Source organism: Haplochromis burtoni, unplaced genomic scaffold (genome assembly GCF_018398535.1).
Source record: "Haplochromis burtoni strain Fernald_Lab_line unplaced genomic scaffold, NCSU_Asbu1 Contig_384, whole genome shotgun sequence".
Taxonomy (NCBI): Eukaryota; Metazoa; Chordata; class Actinopteri; order Cichliformes; family Cichlidae; genus Haplochromis; species Haplochromis burtoni.
In genome coordinates, this window is record NW_024582745.1 from 549450 (window position 1) to 572317 (window position 22868).

The 22868-nt window shown below is 44.2% G+C and overlaps 3 protein-coding genes across 3 annotated transcripts in view; 2 read left to right on the forward strand and 1 right to left on the reverse strand.

Moving 5' to 3' along the window:
- mpdu1b (mannose-P-dolichol utilization defect 1b) overlaps positions 1-2421 on the reverse strand; it is a 5876-nt gene extending 3455 nt beyond the window's left edge. Inside the window, exons 1-2 of the mRNA XM_014340918.2 lie at positions 2257-2421; positions 325-390 (exon numbers count right to left, since the gene is read on the reverse strand). Of these exons, the coding sequence (XP_014196404.1) occupies positions 325-390; positions 2257-2383 (193 nt within the window). The 5' untranslated portion in view covers positions 2384-2421. The remainder of the gene's footprint in view (positions 1-324; positions 391-2256) is intronic.
- A 4618-nt stretch (positions 2422-7039) lies between these two features.
- On the forward strand, positions 7040-9923 carry mblac1 (metallo-beta-lactamase domain containing 1). The gene is made up of 2 exons (XM_042212653.1): positions 7040-7497; positions 9155-9923. The coding sequence occupies exons 1-2, from the start codon at positions 7078-7080 to the stop codon at positions 9395-9397; spliced, it is 663 nt and encodes a 220-aa protein (XP_042068587.1). The 5' UTR covers positions 7040-7077; the 3' UTR covers positions 9398-9923.
- Positions 9924-20112: 10189 nt separating this feature from the next.
- Positions 20113-22583, forward strand: LOC102289417 (lysophosphatidic acid receptor 6). The gene has a single exon (XM_005952940.2). It carries the CDS (start codon positions 20113-20115, stop codon positions 21067-21069), a length of 957 nt encoding a protein of 318 aa, XP_005953002.1. The 3' UTR covers positions 21070-22583.
- Positions 22584-22868: the final 285 nt, after the last annotated feature.

Below are 22868 nucleotides of genomic sequence, written 5' to 3' on the forward strand. Positions count from 1 at the left end.
AAACAGCTAACAGATCATCTGCAGAGGAATGGTTTATTTGAAGAGTTTCAGTCAGGTTTCAGAGACGGGGAAGTCATCTGATTTTCTGTTTTCTCTCCATCTGCAGGGTCTTTACCTCATGATATAAAGCACCTTGAGGCAAATATGGGCCTACACTACATAGGATATATGACTATAATTAATTATTTCACTAAAATTAAATGAAATTGATGTTTATTTATAATTAAAAACAAATAAGCCAAATAATATATTCTATCTTTTGATTGACTAAGGCAGCAATTCAGATAACGGCAGGTACAAAGAGAGGTGGAGGAAGCATTTTACCCATCACTGATCCCAGTATGATGCCGATCCCCAGGCCTTTGCTCAGTACAATCTTCAGACATGGCACTGGAAGGAAACACAGGCTGAATGATTATCAGGACCTTCAGCATGTAATGTCTGCAGCAATACATTATTTATTATTATTTTATTTATTATTTTTTTATTTGCAGGAAAGGAAAACAGCTAAGTGAAGAAAAAAAAATCACTGCACTGTTAAACTGATTTTGAATAAAAATCATAAAGTTCAAAACAAACCAAACAAACAGGCCTTTGTTTCTACAGCAAGGATATTAAAGTTAACTGAACCTATTAGTGAACAAACATTTAGGCATCTTTAATTTCATATTTAGTAATAAAGCCTAAACTAAAACCAGAAAAACTATTTTGGAAACTAACTGAAAAGGAAACAACTCAACTCGGTTCAAAGCATCCATCAGAATCAGAATCAGAAATACTTCATTAATCCTGAAGGAAATGACAGAGTAATTTTTCTGCTGTGTATCTGGGCTCAGGTTGCAAGTCTGACTGAGGCCAGGCATGAGGTAGGACATGGCTGGAACACGTCACCTAGCTGGTGTCCAGGATTCATCCTAGTGAGTGGATGCCTCAGCTGGCTCCTTTCAATGTGGAGGAGCTATGGCTCTACTCTGTCCCTCTTCAATGACCAAGCTCCTCACCATATCTGTAAGGGAGAGCCCGGCCGCTCTTCGAAGGAAACTCATCTCTTGGCACTTGTAGCCGTAACCTCTTTAGTCACTACTCAGAGCTTGTTCCACAGGTGAGGGTAGGAATATAGACCGCTAAATCGACAGCCTTGCTCTCATACTCAGCTCTCTCTTCACCACAACGAACTGCGTCCACATCGCTCCAGATACCGCCCCAATCCGGCGTTCCCCTCACTCAGGAACACGACCCCATGAACTTCTGTATTTCAGGCAGTAACCTATCCCAGATTCAGAGTGGGCTCGCCACCTTTTTCTGTCTGGGAACCATGGTCTTTGACATGGAGGCGCTAATTCTCTTCTCCACAGACAGCTCCAGTGCAAGCTGGAGGTCATGATCCCAAGAAGCTAAAAGAACCGCATCGCCCACAAAAACCAAAGATCAGATCCTGAGGCCACCGAAGTGAACAAGAACAAAAACTGATTTAAATATTAAATTACAATAACTCTGTGTCGTAAATACATTTTCCTCTCTGAATAAGATTCACTTCTAACTCCAGTAAAACAGAACACACTGCAAACAGGATTACACTAAGTTTACTTCAACATTACAGAGATTGGAACTGCCAGCGTTTCGATTTTGTGAAAAAGAAATCACGGAGACATTTGCTACAATTCTTTTATAATCTCACGAAAATGGAGCCATCCGCTTGTAAACTTATATTTGTGAATAATGAACTTGGCAAAAATCAGCGTTTGATTAATAAGAGAAAAGGTAGCTAGAATAATCAGAGCTAACAAAACGACGTTTCTACAGTAAATAACATCGTGACTTAAATCTGTGAATCAACTTTAAAGACATTTCCTTCACCTGATTTTTTAAAAATGAACTTTTTGAAATAAATTGAGAGAATAAAAACACAAATATTCCTCCAATAACTTTTCCTGTTTGCTGTTTTTCTGACTTTGTAGTTCGTAGTTGGAGTAACAGAGTGGAACTGACACAGTGTTGCCAGTCGTGTCGAACTCGTGTTCAGGTACATTCGTGTCGTTACTTTGTAGCAGACTGCAGGTTCAAACGAGCTGCCTCATTGTTTGCATGCAGCTGTATTCAAATATCGTTACATTTTAACTAAGCGTTCCGACACCACATGACTCTCACTTTATTTACACCTAACGTGGAAACGTCGCTCGTGTCCTGTCATCAGACCCTCAGAGTTACACTTTCCGGTAATAAACTGCGCTTGTCAAACTACGACGAGCCTCTTACCGTCTAGAAAGTTGAACTTGAGGAAGAACTCGTCGTAGCATGATTCTGGCATAAAATATGTCAACAGAAGCCCTTTGAAAGGATCCATGAAAGACAAACCCTCAACAACAACGGCTTCTTCCGCCATTGTCAAGATGTGACGTCGCCGTTAATGTGTAACAGAAACAAGATCCCACCGGTTCAAATGACATCACAAGTGTTCCGCTAACAGTGTGCTGTCATAAAGTGCTCGACTCCATCATGTAACATTACAGTACGTGTTTAGTTAATTTCTTACATATATGTCAGTTACACAGGTACCACCTAAAAGATAAAAACAACATTTCTAGAAGCTGAAAAAGTGTCTTTTACAAACGATGGAGCTGTAACTAACTGTAAGAGATCGGATAGCAATCAAATTCACCGCATGATTACAGTGGAATTAAAGTAAATCACACTTATTATGGTTTTAGGTCGGTTACTATTTCAATTCAATTTCTATAGCCTTGGTTCACAAGAACTAAGCTTGACGCTTGGTGACAGTGGGAAGAACAGGAAGAAATCTCTGACAGAATCAGGCTGAGACATCAGGTTGGCCATCTGGCACGATCGTTTGGGGATGAGGAGAGAAAGCCAGAGATTAACTAATAAATAAATGCAGAGTGGTGTATAAACACACAGTGAGTGAAAAAAGCAAGTGAGAAAGACTAAACCTTTTGTAGTATAACCAAGACAGGATTCAGGGTCATCTTATCAGCCCTAACTATGAAGTTTTTAATAAGGAAATTTTTAAGTGCAATTCTAATAGTAGAGACGGTGTCTGTGTCTGAGCTGAAGGCTCTGCCTCCCATTCTACTTTTAAATACTCTATGTAGTTAAACCACAAGTAAAGCAGCAGTCTGAGAGTTACTGCTCTATTGGAGGGATACTAATAGGTCATTAAGATAAGATGGGCCTGAATTGACCATTGTGTGTGAGAGAATGATTTATTGAATTCTGGATTCTAACAGGAAGCCAAAACAGGAGAAATCTGCTCTCTCTTTCTAGTCCCTGTCAGGACTCTTGCTGCAGCATTTTGGATTAACTGAAGGCTTTTCAGGGAGTTTTTAGGACTTCCTGATAATAATGAATTACAGTCGTCCAGCCTGGAAGTAATAAATGCATGAACTAGTTTTTCAGCGTCACTCTGAGACAGGATATTTCTAACTTTAGAGATGTTGCACAAATGGAAGAAAGCAGTCTTACAGTGGGATTCCATTAGGACAAGCAAGGGAAGCAGTTTGTCAAATGTAAAACATAATTTAAGATTTAGACCAATCTCTGTCCTTTCAGAATCAGAAAACTTTATCAAGCCTTACGAAAATTATGTCTTGGTTTTTGAAAAGAAAGCTATTGAGACAAATGAATACTCTAAAATACTGAGTGAAAGTCAAAGAAAAAGGTGAGGAGAAAAAGTGAGGAGCAGCTGAAACAGGTTTGATCATAAAGCTCAGTTAATATGTGCATCCAGCCTTTCCATTACTACCATCTTGTGGCTGCAGTTAGCTATTGTTGCTGAAAGCTGTATTTAGTCTCATTACAAAGTGTAGTCGTCTTTCTCTCTGAGGGCTTTTAGTGTTCTGAGATCCGTTATGATCTCCACTTTCATATGGAAAGGAAGCTAGAATTAACAAATAGATGAGCTTCACTTATTTAGCATAGTAACAGATGAGTTTCCTTTTAGAAAACATGAAATAAGACAAAAAGTCAGAGAGATCAGATAGAAGCTCAGAGTAAGGGCCAAGTGAACACAAATAAAACCGTGTTTGAGTTTTCCAGGGTAGACAAGTGTCAGGCTTTGAAACGAATTGAAACACTGACTGTGTCTTTGGTTGCTATGCTACAGGGGGTGATTGCTGCCATTTCCTCGCTTCAGCCTGTGCGGCAAGTATTCGGATAGTTAGTATGGGTCGGGTGGTGCTTAAACTAACATAATCATAACCTTTATGTTTCTGTAGACAGGTTTCTGTAAGACAGAGTCAATCAATATATTAATTCATTATTAATTTGTACGCTAACAGGGACCTAATGTTTCACTGTGTTACTCTGTGGTGGAGCTGTGGACACTATATTGTTCTTTCTGTGCGATTTCCTTTATGTTTAACTTGTTTTTTGGTTAGTTTGCTCCATCATCTGTCTACACTTAGCTATTCTGTCCATAAAAGCTATGACTAAAACTGCTGATAAAGGGTAACAAAGACACAGTCCAACACCTACTGGGGGCTAGTTGAACTTACTGCTGGCAATACAAACCAAGCTTTATGGTTGTACAGGGATTGAATGGCCCCTAACAACAGGCCAGACACCTCATACTCCAAAAGCACCCAGAGGATACCCTGAGATACCTGGTTAGATGCCTTCTCCATAAAAACACGTGTAGACTGGTTGGGCAACCTCCCACACCCCCCCGAATATCCTTGAGAGGATAACGAGCTGGTCCAGTGTTTCAATGACCAGGATGAAAACCACATGTGTCCTCCTGAATCCAAGGTTCAACTAACAGATAAACTCTCTCTTCATTACCCTGGGATAGACTTTATTGGGGAGGCTGAGGAGTATAATCCCTCTATAGTTGGAGCCACATCCTACAGGCCCCTTCTTAATCAGGGGAACCATCACCTCAGTTTGCCCATCTAGAGGCCACCCCAACCTCAACGTTGCAGACACATGTCAGCCAGGACAGTCCTAAGAGATCTAAAGCCTTCAGGATTACAGAGTGAATCTGATCCATCCCAGGGGTCCAGATACTCTGTAGTTGTTTAACTACATCAGTTACTTCACCCCCAGTAATAATAATAATAATAATAATAATAATAATAATAATAATAATAATAATAATAATAATAATAATATAATAATAATAATAATACATTTTATTTGAGGGCGCCTTTCAGAAACCCAAGGTCACCTTACAAAACAAAATGGGAAGACCTTAAAATGACCATGGATAATATTCTGGGTTATGCACTTCCACACCTTGCCAAGTGATGTATCTAGGAAACATAAAGGAACAGATACAAAAGGAGGACTTATATCTAGTAAAAATAATTCTAGCCGCAACCAAAAAAGCAATCACAAAGAAGTGGTTACACCCAGACCCTCCCACTCAGCGAGATTGGATCAGTATTGTAGAGGGTATCTCAGAGATGGAAAAAATAACATTCAATATTAGACTGATGGGATGTAAATACGATAGACAATGGAGGAAGTGGAAAGCATTCCGAAGTGACACCAAAAACACAACATAAGAAATTTGCATGTGAAGATGGAAAAGAAATGTAAACTCCAGACTGTTTGTATGTTTGTTTGTTTGTAATTTTCTTTACTGTATGTTTTTCAATGTTAACTTAAACTAATAAAAATTAAAGTTGAAAAAAAAAACAAAGAACAAAATTAATAAAAGAGCCAATAGTCATAACCCTGGGCACACCAGCAGAAACAGGATAGAGTTGAAGAATGGGATTTAAATTGGATAAACTGAGTGCGGTCTGAGAGATAGGAGGTGAACCAGGCAAGGGGGGTGTGACTAATGCCAATGGATGCTAACTGGTTCAGGAGAATATTGTGAGAAATGGTATCAAACGCCGCACTAAGATCAAGAAGGATGAGGATGGATGGGAGACCAGAATCAGCTGCCATCAGAAGGTCATTGGTAATCCAGTGACAGGCGAGTCACTCAGTGCATGTCCCATCACCACTGCAAACAATGCGTGTAGAACACAGCCTCGCCTCCTGAGTCATCTGACGGTTTGCCCGAACCACTTTGAGGCTGTCTGGAAGTATTGTTCCATGGTCTCACTGAACTCCTCCCACACCTGAGTTTTTACATCAGCAACTCTGCTTGTCCTGCAGGTAATTGTCAGCTGCTTCTGGAGTCCCACAGACTAAGCCCGATAATACTCCTTGGTTAGCCTGACAGCTCCCTTTAGTCCTTCAGGGCCTTTCCTCTAGTTCCCCTGGAATTACCGCCAACATGGGCACAAACTACCTTGCAGCCACACCTCCTTGCATCAGTCTCAGTAATGGAGGCGTGAAAGATGGTCCACTCAGGCTCAATGTTCTCAGCCTCCCTTGTAATGCAACTGAAGCTTTGCTTGAGGTGGAAGTTGAAGAACTGGCAGACTGGGGCCTCAGACATTCCCAGTGTCTCATCCAGAAGCTTCTTCAGTTCCAGGCTTCTCGGATATGAAGTGACACGTCTTCAGGAAACGTAAGAAGTCCAGTTGCTCTTATTTCTAAGCTCCCTAGATTCCCATGACCTAGATGATGGTGAACCTACACAGACCACTTGACCAGCTGTCTTACTGTGTCTTGTGAAACAACATACATCGTCTTTTTTCACGAGGGTGTAACTATCTGTATGCTGGCATCTGTCTTATTTCCAGCCATTTCATTTCCTGCTTTCGGTTCCATCTCTTCATTGTCTTTATTCTTATCACCACACTGTGTTTGTGCTGAAAGAGAAATCATTTCCTATGACTAAAACTGACTCTGAAGTATGATCTCATTAACTCATCTACAGAAGGCGTTTTGCAGAATTTTTTTTAATACTAAAGAGAGTAAAGTCCAGAGTATTATTTCAGCTTTATTCTCAAACTGATCAATAATATATTTTTCTGAATAAAGCCCTAATACTCCTTCGTGCTTTGCTCCAACCCAATGACTTTATAAAAGATGCTTTCAGTCGTCGGTTTAAACCCGCAGTAACAGATAACAACCATTAGAGGGCAGCAGACTTCTCTGTTTACTCCGCTTTTTCAGGAAGAAGAAGAAACGCTCCACACCACTTCCGTAACTGCAGTGATGGAGGTATCCTCTGGTGGATGTTGTTCCCTTAAGAAAGTCGCTCTGTCAGAGACGGAGTTGGATTTCTGCGGTCAGGCGTATTCCGTGTCCGTCCTGAAACCCGGATATTGTTGTCCGGAGACTGACGGGGCCTTCAGAGCCGACGGGACCATCACTCTGATAACGGGACTGAAGAATATCCTGGTCGACACTGGGGGGCCGTGGGACCGGGACTTCCTTCTGACGACCTTAAAAAAGAGAGGTTTGGACCCAGAAAACATTGAGTTGGTCGTGGGCACCCACGGACACTCAGACCACATTGGAAATCTGAGTCTTTTCCCAACTGCAAAGATGATTGTAGGATATGACGTCAGTGAAGGGGACAGATACAGTCCCAGCGAGCTGGCAGAGGGACAGACTTACACCGTTGATGAACATGTGAGTTTTTCATTTTTGTCACAACACACACTGAAATTTAAAGGTTGAACCGAGAGATTTATTTCTTATTTTGATCTTCATTTAGCTGGAATACACTGAAACCACCGCGATGCAAACACGGACTGTGTGTGTGTGTGTGTGTGTGTGTGTGTGTGTGTGTGTGTACGTACCAGTTGCCATTACTATTTACGCAGTAATGAACTATTTACATTTACATAATTACCTTATGGATTAATAAAGTATTCTCATTCGGATTACATTAATTCTCACTGAAGGCATCAAAACTATGAATGAACACATGAAATGTAGTAAACAAGAAAAGTGTGAAATAACATGTTTGATATTTCAGGTTCTTCCAAACAGCCTTTGCTTTGAGTCCTGCTTTGCTCACTCTTGGCGTTCTCTCCATGAGCTTCATGAGGTCGTCTCCTGAAACGGTTTCCAACAGTCTTGAAGGAGTTCCCAGAGATGCTGAGCACTTGTTGGTCCTTTGCCTTCACTCTGCGCTCCATCTCATCCCAAACCATCTCCACTGGGTTTAGGTCAGGTGACTGTGGAGGCCAGACTCTGGTGCAGCACTCCATCACTCTCCTTCTTGGTCAAACAGCCCTCACACAGCCTGCAGGTGTGTTTGGGGTCATGTCCTGTTGAACAATAAATGATGGGATGGCATGTGGCTGCAGGATGCTGTGGTAGGCCATGCTTCAGTGGGAACCATGCATGTAGAGACCTTTGTTCACCTTTTCTTCGTCACACAAAGACTCGGCAGGTGGAACCAAAGATCTCAAATGTGGACAGACCAAAGCACAGATGTCCTCTGGTCTAATGTCCACTCCTTGTGTTTCTCAGCAGCTGTTTGACCATAAAGGCCTGATCACACAGTCTCCTCTGAACATGTAGAGATGTGTCTGCTACTGGAGCTCTGTGTGGCATCTATCTGGGCTCTGATCTGAGCTGCTGTTAACTTGTGATTTCTGAGGCTGGTGACTCGGATGAATGTGTCCTCAGCAGCAGAGGGGACTCCTGCTCTTCCTTTCCTGGGGCGTCCTCATGTGAGACAGTTTCATCGTGGTCTTGATGGTTTTGGTGACAGCACTTGGGGACACATTCAAAGTTTTAGCAGTTTTACAGCCTGACTGACCTTCAGTTCTTAAAGTAATGATGGGCTGTTGTTTCTCTCAGCTGATTGGTTCTTGCCATAATATGAATTCTAACAGTTGTCAAATATGGCTGTCAGCTGTGCACCAACCTGACTGCTGCACAACTGATGGTCCCAACCTCATTAAGAAGGCAAGAAATTCCACAAATGAGCCCTGACAGGCTCACCTGTGAGGGGAAACATGTCAGGTGACCACAGCATGAAGCTCACTGAGAGAAGGCCGAGGGTTTGCAGCGCTGCCAACAAAGCAAAGGCTGGAACCTAAAATATAAAACATATTTATCACTTTTGTCTTTACTACATAATCCCATATATCTTGCTTCATATAGGTGATGTCTTCAGTTTGTATCTACAATGTAGAAAGTAGTAAAAATAAAGAAAAACTATTAAATAATTTCAACAATAATCTCAAAATTTGAGTCCTGTGACACAGTTGGTGATCTCGTTGGTTTTTCTAAATGTATATAGTGTTTTTAAATGGTCTTGTTTCATCCACAGGTGTCTATAGTTCCCACTCCAGGCCACACAGGACAAGATATCAGCGTGCAGGTGAAGGGGACCTCAGCAGGCACCGTGCTGATCGCAGGAGATCTGTTTGAGTGCTGCTCAGACGAGAACAGCTGGCGGGATCTAAGTATGAACGCTGCAGTACACGAGGTCAGCCGCCAGGAGGCCTTACGTACTGCCGACGTGATCATACCAGGACACGGACTTCCATTCAGAGTTCTCAGGAACAAGTGACTCCAACTTGTGAATCGAAGGGACTTTACTGAATACTAGGAGCTCGACTCGGATCATTCAAGCCAAAGTTAAGAACTTCTGGCAGGAAGACAAACTTCCACATACACCACTGTGACACTGAATGTAGTTTTCTGTGAATTGCTGTGTGATTTTCTACATTTCTGCCTTAATTTGTGTTACCTTTCACAGTGGACTGAGAAAAAACATTCTCTGGTTAATGTTAAATGAACTCATAATAAAACTTGTATGGACTTTTCAACATGTAGCTGCAGAGTTGTGGTGGAACCACTGACATCAGCACATGGCACAAATGAGGTCAGTGACAGAAGATGTTTATTGTTCCACTATTAAAGCCTCAAATATCAAACTGGTGTCTACAGAACATTTGTTCACAAAGCTTTATCTCCATTGTTTCTTTATTACTGTTGGTCAGCAAGTTCATAACCAATCCTGAACTTCCAAAGAAATCCAAACTCCGTTGTCTGTAATCATTAATGCCTCATTTAATAAAGACTATTCAAAATGAGCTGGTTTTTGAAACGATGTAATGGATTAAAGACGAAGAAACAAACTTTTGTGTCCCACATGTGAAGTTTGTCTCGGACATACAGCTAAACAAACAGGTGAGCCTGAAGCTGCATGTATCTGCTCGTGTCTGGTCAAAGTCATTTCCACAGCCCAAAGACAAATTCTTCTCTGAAGAGATCAAAATCATCGACATACCCTCACACACACCCACAGCTTGTTATCAGTGTGTTATCAACACAAATGCATGGAGGTGCATCTGTGACATGGGACTCAGCTGACTTAGGGCTCGTGATGAGAAAATACATTTTCTTTTTTAAACATTTAGTGCTGTTGACCTTTAGAGGACTCGATATCAAAGAAGCAAGGATCGATGAGTTAAAGAGAACTCCTTTGAAGGGGTGATTTGTTAAAGCCCCACCTTTAGCTGCATCTGAGGACCCGTGAGAGCTAAAACACAAACATGAACATTTTATCTGTAAACTTGCAAATGTGGACACTTGGTGAAAAGCAGAACTCTGCAGACTCAGCGTGTACAGGTGGGTGTGCGACGAGCCTCCTACATAAACTGTCTGCAGACTCAGTCGTTCGCACCGTCGCGCTCTTCCTCACTGATTTGAAGAACTGTGGGAAGAACTACGGCCCACTCAGGAAGTCAGATATGTGGGACGGTTGATAGGAAGAGGAGGACCAGCCAGTCTGCATCCTGACATGCAGTTTTGTGTGTGGTTGATATCCGACTCTGATGAAAGGTCACGTGTTTGACGATTTTAAAAAAACAGCAGAAAAAGAGAAAAAACAAAAGAAACTTGAATTAAAAATGTATTTTTACATAGTGAAAATATTTGACAAACACGAGAGAGCCGAATTAAACTCTACAGATTGATATGTTAATATGATAACAGCGTGTCTAATACTGAAACACTCTTTAAGCCTAACACTTGTCCTGCTCCACATGTTCTGTTGCTTCAGTCATATTTACATCTACATAGTTCTGCCACTGCTGATGGTTGACATATCCAGCCTCGCTGTTGAACTCCCTTTGATAAGCAACACATCACTCCGTGTCTTTACTTTTTTGTCTTTCTTTTGTGCGTCTGGTTCTCTCTGTTTCTGCTCACAGGTCCTAAATCCACGTACACCTGACCAGTCCAGAAAATGCTGCAGGGTAGCTGCTTACAGTCAGTGTCACTGGCTAAATGAAATGTTGCTGTTGCAGCAGACCCCAGCTGAGCTCTGTAAGAATACAAATGTCCCACCTCTCCAGCACCAATGTCTGATTAACTCCATGTGACTGCTAAATCACCCACTCTACCCACTCACAGAACAACCCCTGTGTGGTCTACCCAGGTGCTATAACACTACTATGCTAATAACACTAACGGTTATTTGCCACGTTTGGATTGGAGCGAATGCTTTTGTTCTTTCTACGTTTCTCGCGTTCACTGGGTACACAACCACACCCACAGTGTGGTGGGTTTGAGTGCTGTAGAGCTGCAGTAGAAATACTTCTGTCAAGCAGACGTTTCAGTGGAAAGAGCGATTCTCCCACATAGAGAATGTACGGTCACAACATACAGGGTAACAGACACAAAGTGCCACTACACAAAGAACCACACTCAGAACCACACAAAGCCTCTACCTGCTCACACACAAGTGGAGATCTAATCGCTTCCACGTCTGCACAGCTGTTTCATATGTAAGCTGTGGGGTGTCGCCACGCCAGCAGGAGTGTCTTAGAGAAGTATCCACACGGAGGCGACCGTCCCCTGCAGCAGCGCGTGAGGAAGAGGACGAAGAAGAGCCAGCTGGGAGATGGAGAGGAGAACAGGTGGAGAATCGACAGGCTGTTGTCTCTTTGTAAAGGAATTTAAAATAGTTTAAAATAACAAGTTATGTGTTCAAAATCCATCTTTTTCTTTAGTTAGATGAAACATTGTGTCCTTTTACTTAATAGTTCTGTTGTGTTTGTTGCATTTATTGCTATAGAAGTTTATACGCTTTATACATTTATAAGTGGATCTACAGCATTACATCATACCTTATAAGGATGTTCTGTATTTGTGTCATTAGACCATCTCCATCCATCCATCTTCATCCGCTTTATCCGAGGCCGGGTCGCGGGGGCAGGAGCCTAAGCAAAGAGGCCCAGACCTCCCTCTCCCCAGCCACCTCCTCCAGCTTATCCGGGGGAACACCAAGGCGTTCCCAGGCCAGCCGAGAGATATAATCTCTCCAGCGTGTCCTGGGTCTGCCCCGGGGCCTCCTCCCGGTGGGACATGCCTGGAACACCTCACCCAGGAGGCGCCCAGGGGGCATCCTTGTCAGATGCCCGAACCACCTCAGCTGGCTCCTTTCGATGTGGAGCAGCAGCTGCTCTACTCTGAGCCCCTCCCGGATGGCCGAACTTCTCACCCTATCTCTAAGGGAGAGGCCAGCCACCCTTCGGAGGAAGCTCATTTCTGCCGCTTGTATCCGCGATCTCGTTCTTTCGGTCACTACCCACAGCTCGTGGCCATAGGTGAGGGTAGGGACGTAGATCGACCGGTAAATTGAGAGCTTCGCTTTTACACTCAGCTCCCTCTTCACCACGACGGACCGGTGCAGCGTCTGCATTACTGCAGCTGCAGCCCCAATCCGTCTGTCGATCTCCGGCTCCCTTCTCCCATCACTCGAACAAGACCCCGAGATACTTGAACTCCTCCACTTGGGGCAGGAACTCATCCCCGACCCGGAGTGGGCACTCCACCCTTTTCCGGCTGAGAACCATGGCCTCAGATTTGGAGGTGCTGATCCTCATTCCCGCTGCTTCACACTCGGCTGCGAACCGTTCCAGTGCGAGCTGGAGGCCCTCACCCGATGAAGCCAACAGAACCACATCATCCGCAAAAATCAGAGATGAGATTCTGAGGCCACCAAAGCTGAAAGCCCTCCGCCACTTGGCTGCGCCTAGAAATCCTGTCCATAAAAATTATGAACAGAACCGGAGACAAAGGGCAGCCCTGGCGGAGCCCATCACCCACCGGGAACGAGTCCGACTTATTGCCGGCAATGCGAACCAAGCTCTTGCAACGGTTGTATAGGGATCGAATGGCCCGTAGCAATGGGCCAGACACCCCATACTCCCGCAACACCTCCCACAGGACACCCCGAGGGACACGGTCGAATGCCTTCTCCAAGTCCACAAAACACATGTAGACTGGTTGGGCAAACTCCCATGCACCCTCAAGTATCCTCGAGAGGATAAAGAGCTGGTCCAGTGTTCCGCGACCAGGACGAAAACCGCATTGTTCCTCCTGTATCCGAGGTTGACTAGCGGACGAACTCTCCTTTCCAGCACCCTGGCATAGACTTTCCCAGGGAGGCTGAGGAGTGTGATCCCCCTGTAGTTGGAACACACCCTCCGGTCCCCCTTCTTAAAGATGGGGACCACCACCCCGGTCTGCCAGTCCACAGGTACTGCCCCTGATCTCCACGCAACATTGCAGAGGCGTGTCAACCAGGACAGCCCTACAACGTCCAGAGCCTTCAGGAACTCGGGGCGGACCTCATCAACACCAGGGGCTCTGCCACCAAGGAGTTGTTTAACTGCCTCAGTGACCTCGCCCCCGGAAATTGGCGGGTCATTCCCCTCATCCCCAGACTCTGCTTCCTCCTCGGAAGACGTGTCAGTGGGATTAAGGAGGTCCTCGAAGTATTCCTTCCACCGCCTGACAATTTTCTCAGTCGACGTCAGCAGCGCTCCGCCAGCACTATACACAGTGCAGGTAGAGCACCGCTTTCCCCTCCTGAGACGCCTGACGGTTTGCCAGAATCTCTTCGAGGCAGTCCGAAAGTCTTTTTCCATGGCCTCTCCGAACTCCTCCCACACCCGAGTTTTTGCTTCAGCCACTGCCCGAGCCGCATTCCGCTTGGCCTGTCGATACCTGTCGGCTGCCTCCGGAGTCCCACAGGCTAACCAAGCCCGATAGGACTCCTTCTTCAGCCTGGTGGCTCCCTTCACCTCTGGTGTCCACCATTTGGTTCGGGGATTACCACCACGGCAGGCACCAACCACCTTGCGGCCGCAGCTCAATGCAGCAGCTTCGGCAATGGAGACGCTGAACATGGTCCATTCGGACTCAATGTCCCCAGTCTCCCTCGGAATGCTGTTGAAGCTCTGCCGGAGGTGTGCGTTGAAGATCTCGCGGACTGGGGCCTCTGCTAGACGTTCCCAGCACACCCTCACTACGCGTTTAGGTGCACCAGGTCTGTCCAGCGTCCTCCCCCGCCACCTGATCCAACTCACCACCAGGTGGTGATCAGTTGACAGCTCAGCCCCTCTCTTTACCCGAGTGTCCAGAACATATGGTCGCAGGTCTGGTGATACGATTACAAAATCGATCATCGACCTACGGCCTAGAGCGTCCTGGTGCCACGTGCACTTATGGACACTCTTATGTTCGAACAGGGTGTTCGTTATGGCCAAACTGTGATTAGCACAGAAGTCCAATAACAAAGCACCGCTCGGGTTCAGATCAGGGAGGCCGTTCCTCCCAATCACGCCCCTCCAGGTCTCGCTGTCGTTACCCACGTGAGCATTGAAGTCTCCCAGCAGGACAACAGAGTCTCCAGGTGGAGCACCTTCCAGCACCCCCCCCCCCGGCCTCCACCCCCCCCCCCCCCCCCCCCCCCCCCCCCCCCCCCCCCCCCCCCCCCCCCCCCCCCCCCCCCCCCCCCCCCCCCCCCCCCCCCCCAGGGACTCTAAGAAGGCTGGGTACTCTGAACTGCCACTCGGCGCATAAGCGCAGATGACAGTCAGGACCCGTTCCCCGACCCTAAGGCGCAGGGAACAAACCCTCTCGTCCACCGGGAAAAACCCCAACGTACCGGCAGCAAGCCGAGGGGATATTAGAATACCCACCCCAGCCCGCCGCCTCTCACCAGGGGCAACTCCAGACTGAGACAGAGTCCAGCCCCTCTCCAGGAGACTGGTTCCAGAGCCCAAGCCATGCGTAGAGGTGAGCCCGACTATATCTAGCCGGTACCTCTCAACCTCACGCACTAACTCAGGCTCCTTCCCCACCAGAGAGGTGACATTCCATGTCCCTATTGCCAGTCTTGGCAGCCGGGGGTCAGTCCGCCAGGGCCTCCGCTCCTGGCCGCCACCCGGCACACAATGCACCCGACCCCTATGGCGCCTCCTGCGGGTGGTGGGCCTGCGGGAGGATGGGCCCATGTCTCCTCTTCGGGCTGTGCCCGGCCGGGCCCCATGGACTAAGGCCCGGCCACCAGACGCTCGCCCTCGGGCACCCTCCCCGGGCCTGGCTCCAGGGCGGGGCCCCGGTAACCCTATCCCGGGCAGGGTAAACTGTTCCCTCGATATTCTTCATAAGGGTCTTCTGAATCGCTCTTTGTCTGGTCCCTCACCCAGGACCAATTTGCCATGGGAGACCCTACCAGGGGGCAAAAGCCCCCAGACAACATAGCCCCTGGGATCCCTGGGACACACAAACCCCTCCACCACGATAAGGTAGCGATTCAAGGAGGAGTCTATTAGACCCATTTATCAAAAACAGGCGTTGATACCTGTTCAATATGAATGAAGGCAGTTATAATATTACATGATGAAACATGCTGTGAGACACATTCTGAAGTAGCAGAGGGTTCATTAGTGCTGTGAGGGACAATGAACATGATTCATGTGATTGTGAGGGACCAAGCAGCCAAGGCATAGAGGACACAGGCAAAAAAAGATCTTCAAAAAGGGTTTGCTTTATTTTAACCCTCAAAAGGTTCAAAAATGACAAAATTCAAAACATAATTATCAGGCCCATAAAGAGGTCAAATATAACTCTACGAAAACCTAATTTCCAGAAACAACCAAACAAACAAAGTGAGACACAACTTAACTCACAAACTGACCTAATTACAAAGACACGTGAGGGTAGCTTGTATAATGTTTTGGCCAAACCATTTAAGCACAATATGCGGAAACAAAAACACACACTAATATTAACTAAGCACAGAATAACCTAAGTAAACCCAAAACACCCCTGCTCCTGGCAAGTAAGTAAAACTTTATTTATATAGCACCTTTCAAGATCAAAATCACAAAATGCTTCACAGAAGCTAAAACCTAAAAATCAAAATCAAACAAAAGCAAGTTTAAAAAGATGAGTTTTTAGCTGTTTTTTAAAAGCGACCACTGAGTCCACAGATCTCAGGCTCAAAGGGAGAGAGTTCCACAATCTGGGGGCCACAGTTCCAAAAGCTCTGTCGCTTTTTGTTTTCAGACTCGTGTGCTGGACAGCAAGCAAGCCCTGGTCACATGACCTCAGGGACCTGCTGGGAATGTATGGATGTAAAAGTTCACTTATATATGTTGGTGCTTGTCCATGCAGAGCCCTGAAAGTCAAGGTCAAAACCTTAAACTGGAAGCCCACGGTTGGTCCTGCTGAGCAGGTATTTTGTCCCCAGAGTCCTCAGCCACGCCGTTTGCCCAGACAGGAAACAGCCACCGCCCAAACCCAGGAAACTCAAAGAAAGAGAAACAATTAATATAACAAAACATTTTAGAAAAACCACACAATGCTACTATGTGCGCGCCTCATAATATCAGTGTTAGGTTTAACCAAACGATTAATGAATTATATTAATTAATTAATTATATTAATGAAGAAAACTGCAAAACAAACTAATAAAGTTTACAAATGGAATAATTTACCCATGTGTGGCTGATGGCATCACAACATACATGTTTGCTATAAGCTGTTCACTGTTAGCTCGTCACTTCTGTCACTTCTGTCACTTCTGTCACTTCTGTCACTTCTGTCACTTCTGTTTCTGTAATTGTTTTCCTTTAGTTTTGGGGCTTGTTTTGTGTTTTTTCCTGTTTCCGTTGTGTTTTGTGTTCTTTTGCAGCTTTTTTCTATTTGCTGTTGTTTTCTTAAGTTGCAGTCCACTTGACCTCTCAGGGTCACTGTTAGTTGGGGTTTGGGGAAGGTTGGGGTAACATCCTGTCAGCTGTGACTGAAGAAAGGTTTGTTCCACTGATGTTTCCGCCAACATCCAGATGAACAGAACCTGGGTGATTTGCTCGCCTCTAGAGGGATCTCTCTTCTAAGATATAAATATGATGTAAATTTAACATCAAGCTAGAAGTAAATCAAGCTCAGCATTATTCATGTAAGCCAGTCAATAATACCTAAAACTTAAAAAAAGACAATGAGCCTCGTCTGTTTTGTCACATGACTTTGAATTCAGAAAATAGTCATTTTTATTTTAATACAAATATTTTTAGATCTGCTTGGAGATGACCCAATAACATTTGTAACATAATTGATTTTGTTTATGTTTACACAAACAATAACGATATGAGAGCAAACTACAGACTGTGTGTGGATGCATTTCCATAACATGTACAGAAAATGTAAAGAAAGTATTCGTACCACACACACGTGTGAAAACTGAGCAGAGAGAAGCTGACCGATGTCAGCACAGGAAGCTGCCTTGTGGCAAAGATATCAGCTCACCACAGAAGTGCTCTTCTTCTGCTTCCACTGGATCTTTATAAATTTAATCATCAAACAGGTAAAATTCACACTATCAGCTCATTTACAAATGACCTTTAAACACTATTTTATACTATTTAACACTATTTTAGTACTAGTCACTCAGCTCTACAGAGGGTAAAACCAAACCAGAAAATTGTGGGGAATGTTATTTGTGTATCTTCCTGTCCTTACCTTAGTCTGTGTGAACGACATGAAACTGAAAGAAATGTACTGGTTTGAAAATGCACTGACTATTTCATGTTATTTCAAACAGACACAAATAATGTTTAGAAACAGAGATACTGTTGTACCTTTGCATGTGTTCATGGTGTGAAATGTTTTACAAATTGTCAAAAAAACAAAAACCCAGTAAACTAAAGTAAAGCGCAGTCTTTGTCTCTTTTCTCAACTCCACACAACATTTGGCCAAACGTGGATTTTCATTTACAAGCTCTCAGCTAAAATCTTCCAGGTAGCCAATGACTTTTCAGCTCTTTGTTATAACCAAATGGAAATGTTACAGTGAATGAGCTGTAAACCCAGAGCACTTGTATGATGTGTAATTATGAAAGGTAACATTAGAAGTACTTTTAAGTACTCTGCAATAGGCTCTTATGGTGGATTTGGGATCTTGTAACAAAAGAATACATAGCACGATTAATTTTTCATCATGTCCATTAATTTCTTTTCTCACATACATATTTGAGTAGGTTGGGGGATATGCATGGCAACATATGTGATAGACTGTTTTACATTCGTCCTCCCAAACTACTTAAGGACATATGTCATTTAAAGTGTTATCTTTCCTGATAACGTGTTAGTGAAGCAATAAGTTTATACTGTGTATGTACTGTTGGAGCTACAATGCCTTTTGATTACAGCTTTTACAGATTATGTAGCAAAAACTCCACAGAGGGGGATTATTTTTCCACGATTGCACCCTGTGGAAACAGCTTTGCCAGACTCCAGATTTTTATTTCCTGTGCGTACACGCAGCATGATGTGCTGTTCTGTTATGAATGGTTAAACTGGAGGCATGCAGACTCAGTGCAAGTGCAAGGCCTAGACGAGAACAGGCAAGAGAGCAGAACTGAGTTGCATGTTCTCAGTTAAACACATGCACACACTTGGGCCGTATGGTGGTGAGGGTTTAAGTGAAGCCAGTGGACTGTGACTCGAGGAACAGATATGGTCTGGGGGAAGGAAGACAGGAGAATTAGTCCATGCATCATTTTCGAGTAATCTCTCCACAACCATAATTTACTCAAATGAGAGGGATACACTGAGTCCGAATTCCTCGGAGTCATGCAGAGAGGCTGAGAGGGTGAGCAGGCAGGAGAGGAGAGGTGGAGTTTTGAGAAGGAGGTGCTGTAAGAAAAACCATTGGGTGCAAACATGTCAATCTCCTCCCTCAATAGCTGTCTTACCTTCTGCTGCTGTGCTGGAGAAGGGGAACTGGCCACGCCCATCTGCCTGTGCTGCCACCAGCACGCACTCTTCTCGCCTCAGCCCCCAGCTCCTCACTACCACTGCCCGAGCCTTCTACCAAACTCGTGACAAATAAGCTCTCCAACTCTATTACCTCACACAACCCTCGTCTTCCTCTCTCCGTGTCCACTAGAGTTGGATGTCTTAAGACCCGTCTTGGTCTCGATACCAGTCTCGAGACCACTTTTACGTGGTCTTGGTCTTGTCTTGGTCTAGGCGGTCTTGACTACAAGTCTAGTGTCTACTCAGTAATCTCTGCTCCCTTTTCTTCCCATAGACCGTTCAAGTCCTCCGCCAGTTATTCCTGCAATCCCAGAACTGTTATTGTTACTCTGTCACTGTAGATAAGTCATTTACACTCTAGCTAAATGCGTCCTGTGATCTGCTGCTGGGGTCCGCCTGAGTTGCTCCTAACAAACTCACCTTTAAAAAGACTTCCGCTTTCTTACAGTCAGTGGAGAGTACTGTGCTAACATCCTCCTTCACAGCACGAGGCGGCTCTATTCCCCTCTCTAACATGTGTTCAATCACATTGAAGCCAGTGATTGGCTCCTCTGCCACCCTATCTTCCTGAGCTACTAATACTGGTACTAGAAGCTCTGACTGCGGAGCCTCTTCTGTGGGTAACCTGAATGTGATTTCAGCCCACCCAGCAAATAGCCAATGATAGAGCTCAATCATCCTTGTAGTGTCCGTTCAGTGTGGTATGAAGCTGTGCCAGGGCGAGGTCTGTTTTAATCACTAACATCTTGCAAAGACTTAGGCCTGACGACGGCTTCAGCAATTCCAGCTTCACTGTGATTCGTTTTAAGTCCAGTTTCGATTTGGTGAATCAGGTTGGAGTCTGACAGTTTGTCTTTCTTACACCAATTCTGAATCGACTGTGTGTGACTGTGTGAACTGTGTGACTGTGTGTAGTCACTTCAGTGAGCTGCTTCACTTATGGTTCTGATCAGCGTGTGCTTCTTTGACTGTTTCCCAGCTGAGATAGTAGTTTGTAACATTGCTGCCGTAGTAATCAAAGAAGCTTTCTGTTGACATGACATAAGTTACAGTTATTTGATTGACGACAGCTGAGCTGAACATGAATTGTTCTTTGATACTTAAACCTGCAACAAACCTGTTTTTTTTTCATGCATTATTTTTTCTGCTTTCTCACAGGTCACGATGTCCATCAGCAACACCACTACCTGCACCAATGACAGTACGAGCCACTTCGACATCATCCACGTGTGCTTGTACTCCTTCATCTTCATCGTGGGTCTTACTTTGAATGTTTTAGCTCTGGTATTTTTTTTTTGTCAAATCAAATCCAGATCCCCAACAGTTGTCTACATGACCAACCTGACCATGGCGGACTTTTTACTCATCCTCACATTGCCAGTGAGAATCTACTACCACCTTGGATTAGAAGGCATTCCTCTGGTGTTGTGTGATTGCCTTGGCTTGATCCTGAAGGCCAACATGTATGGGAGCATCTTATTCCTCGCTTGTATTTGCTTTGACCGCTGTGTCGCTGTCAGCTTTCCTATGTCTACAAGAATTCAGAGAGCAAGACAGAAGTCATGGTTGATTTGTCTTGGAGTCTGGATACTGTCCTTTGGTCCAAGTGTGCCAATCTACATCCTCAAGCGTGAAAATGTTTCTTTAAATGTTACTAAACATTGCTTTGATAACCCACCGGTTTATGCCACACAACCAACAGTAGTTTTTTCCACTTTATTTCTGGGGTTTGGGCTCCCTTTAGCAATTATGCTAGTATGCTCCTGGATATTGGTTCATACTGTTCAAAAAAGCACTGTGGCTCAGACAAATCTGCTGAACAGCAGAAAGATCCGGAGGATGATCGCTACAAGTCTGCTTATTTTCCTATTCAGTTTCTCTCCATACCATGCTACCCTAGTTGTCCTCTCCCTGCACAGAGAGCCTATAACCTCTAGAACTTGTAGCGGTATGCACCCCATGTTGGCTGCATACCGCTACAGCCTGGTGGTGGCTTGTCTAAACACAGTGCTTAACCCCATTGCGTATTATTTCACCACAGATACCTTCAGGAAGAACATGGTGATAGGCACTGTTCAAAAGATGTTCCCCCTGTACAATCTGAGTTCAGGGCAGAGATAGCTGAGTGCTCACAATAGCTGAAAGATGTTGGAGGATCTCTTAGTCCCACTTAGCTCCATGGGTCACTGTTATCCTGAAAGGTGCATTCTGGGCATGTTTTCCTCAGTTGTCTGTATCTGTCTGTCTTTGGTTTATGTTCTCACCAACATCATCACCAGCACGAGTTCTGTTTTTCTCCTTTGTGCTCTTTCCATCACATTTGATGAAATACAAGGTGACTGTGAAATTACTTTTGCTTTTCTCTATATTGCTACTCAACCTTTAACGTCTTATTTATGAGGTGTTCTTTAAATGAGGGTCCTTCCAAAAGGTTCTTAACTCACTGGCATTAATTTTAGTTTAATATCAAACCTGCAGCACAGCACAGTGCAGCCAGAGACACTGTTTCATCAACCACCAAGGCAAGTGTTATGCTTGCACAATACTAAGCCATCACAGGGAAGTGTTTCTCCACAACAACACATCTTGCATAATCTTGTATTTACTGTCTTCACAATGGTCATAAAGGGTTTTTTTTGTTTTTTTTGCCATGCAATAACAGATTCTAAAAACAAACAATGTAATGCACAAAGCTCATGGAGATGCAGTAAAATAATATTCTATTATAAAAAAGTAGAAGATAATATCTTCTATTATACACGTTTGAACTACGTAAACATGAATTGCTATTGCTCTGCAAGGGTCCATTTATTCTGTTCCAAAGTTTTTTAGTGCTGTCAGTGTTAATGCGGCAAATCTCAGCGAGTTAAAGTGGATCGCCCCGTGCATAGAGCTGCATGGCATCAATGCGTTAGCGTGGTTAGCTCGTCAACACGTTGATGCCGTGCAGCCCCACGCACGGGGAGATCCACCTTAACTCGCTAACTGAGATTTGCCGCATTAATGCGGTCATGGCGTTAACATCATTTTAAAGAGATTAACACTGACAGCACTAAAAAAATTATATAAGAAGCACATAAACAGATTATCTGATTATTAGCAGCTAGCGGCTACGTGACTCCTACTGAAGCAGTAATATTGTATTTAATTTTTCACACACTGCTTCTGTGTGTTGGCTTCGTTTTGTTAAATAAATAATTATACGATGGAATATGTCTGATTTTGTTGTTCACCTGAAATTGTATGTGCATCATCTGAAGACCATATTATTTATTACTATGTTCTGTTATGTTGGATTGCACAGGGGCCAAGACTTGATTGTATTCTTTCATCATTTCTAAACCTGTTTCCAAAAAAGTCAGGACACTGGACACAACAAATCGAATGTTGTAACTTTATCTTGCAAGTTCAGCACCTGGACTCTTTTACCAGAAAGCAATGCTGTTGGAAACTGTAGATAATGCGTCTGGTTAAAAGCCCATCTCTGAAACAGAGCTTGTCTGTACACCAGCATATTGCAGCTCCAAAACATGTATAATGAATAAATGAAATGATATTCTTGTATTCTCTGTGTCAAGTCGCTTAATGAAAAGTCCCCTGCTGTTATCTCCTGTCTCTTTATTGTTGTCTGTCCACTTTGAAAAGGTCACAAAACTAAAAAAACAACAACAACCTGGTGGCTGTTTTATTTTGCATTCTGATTGGATGAGGCCATGATGATAACAACCTTCAATTCCTTTGAACCTCCTCATTGGTTCCTCATCGTGGGAGTTTCAAAGCAATATCAAAATTGGACCTCTTAGGCTTCAAGTTTGCTTATTTCAGCCTTTATGGCCAAACATTTTTGTTCCATCAGTTTACTGGGGAGTTCTCACTAAAGTAAGATTGTTGGGAAGTTGGAAACTTTATCCTGGCTTTTC

Bases quoted from the DNA above. Each gene is read 5' to 3' on its own strand.
- LOC102289417 (XM_005952940.2), top strand. From the start codon at position 20,113: ATGTCCATCAGCAACACCACTACCTGCACCAATGACAGTACGAGCCAC.
- mblac1 (XM_042212653.1), top strand. From the start codon at position 7,078: ATGGAGGTATCCTCTGGTGGATGTTGTTCCCTTAAGAAAGTCGCTCTG. The intron at 7,498-9,154 runs GTGAGTTTTTCA...TTTCATCCACAG, and splicing joins CTTACACCGTTGATGAACAT to GTGTCTATAGTTCCCACTCC.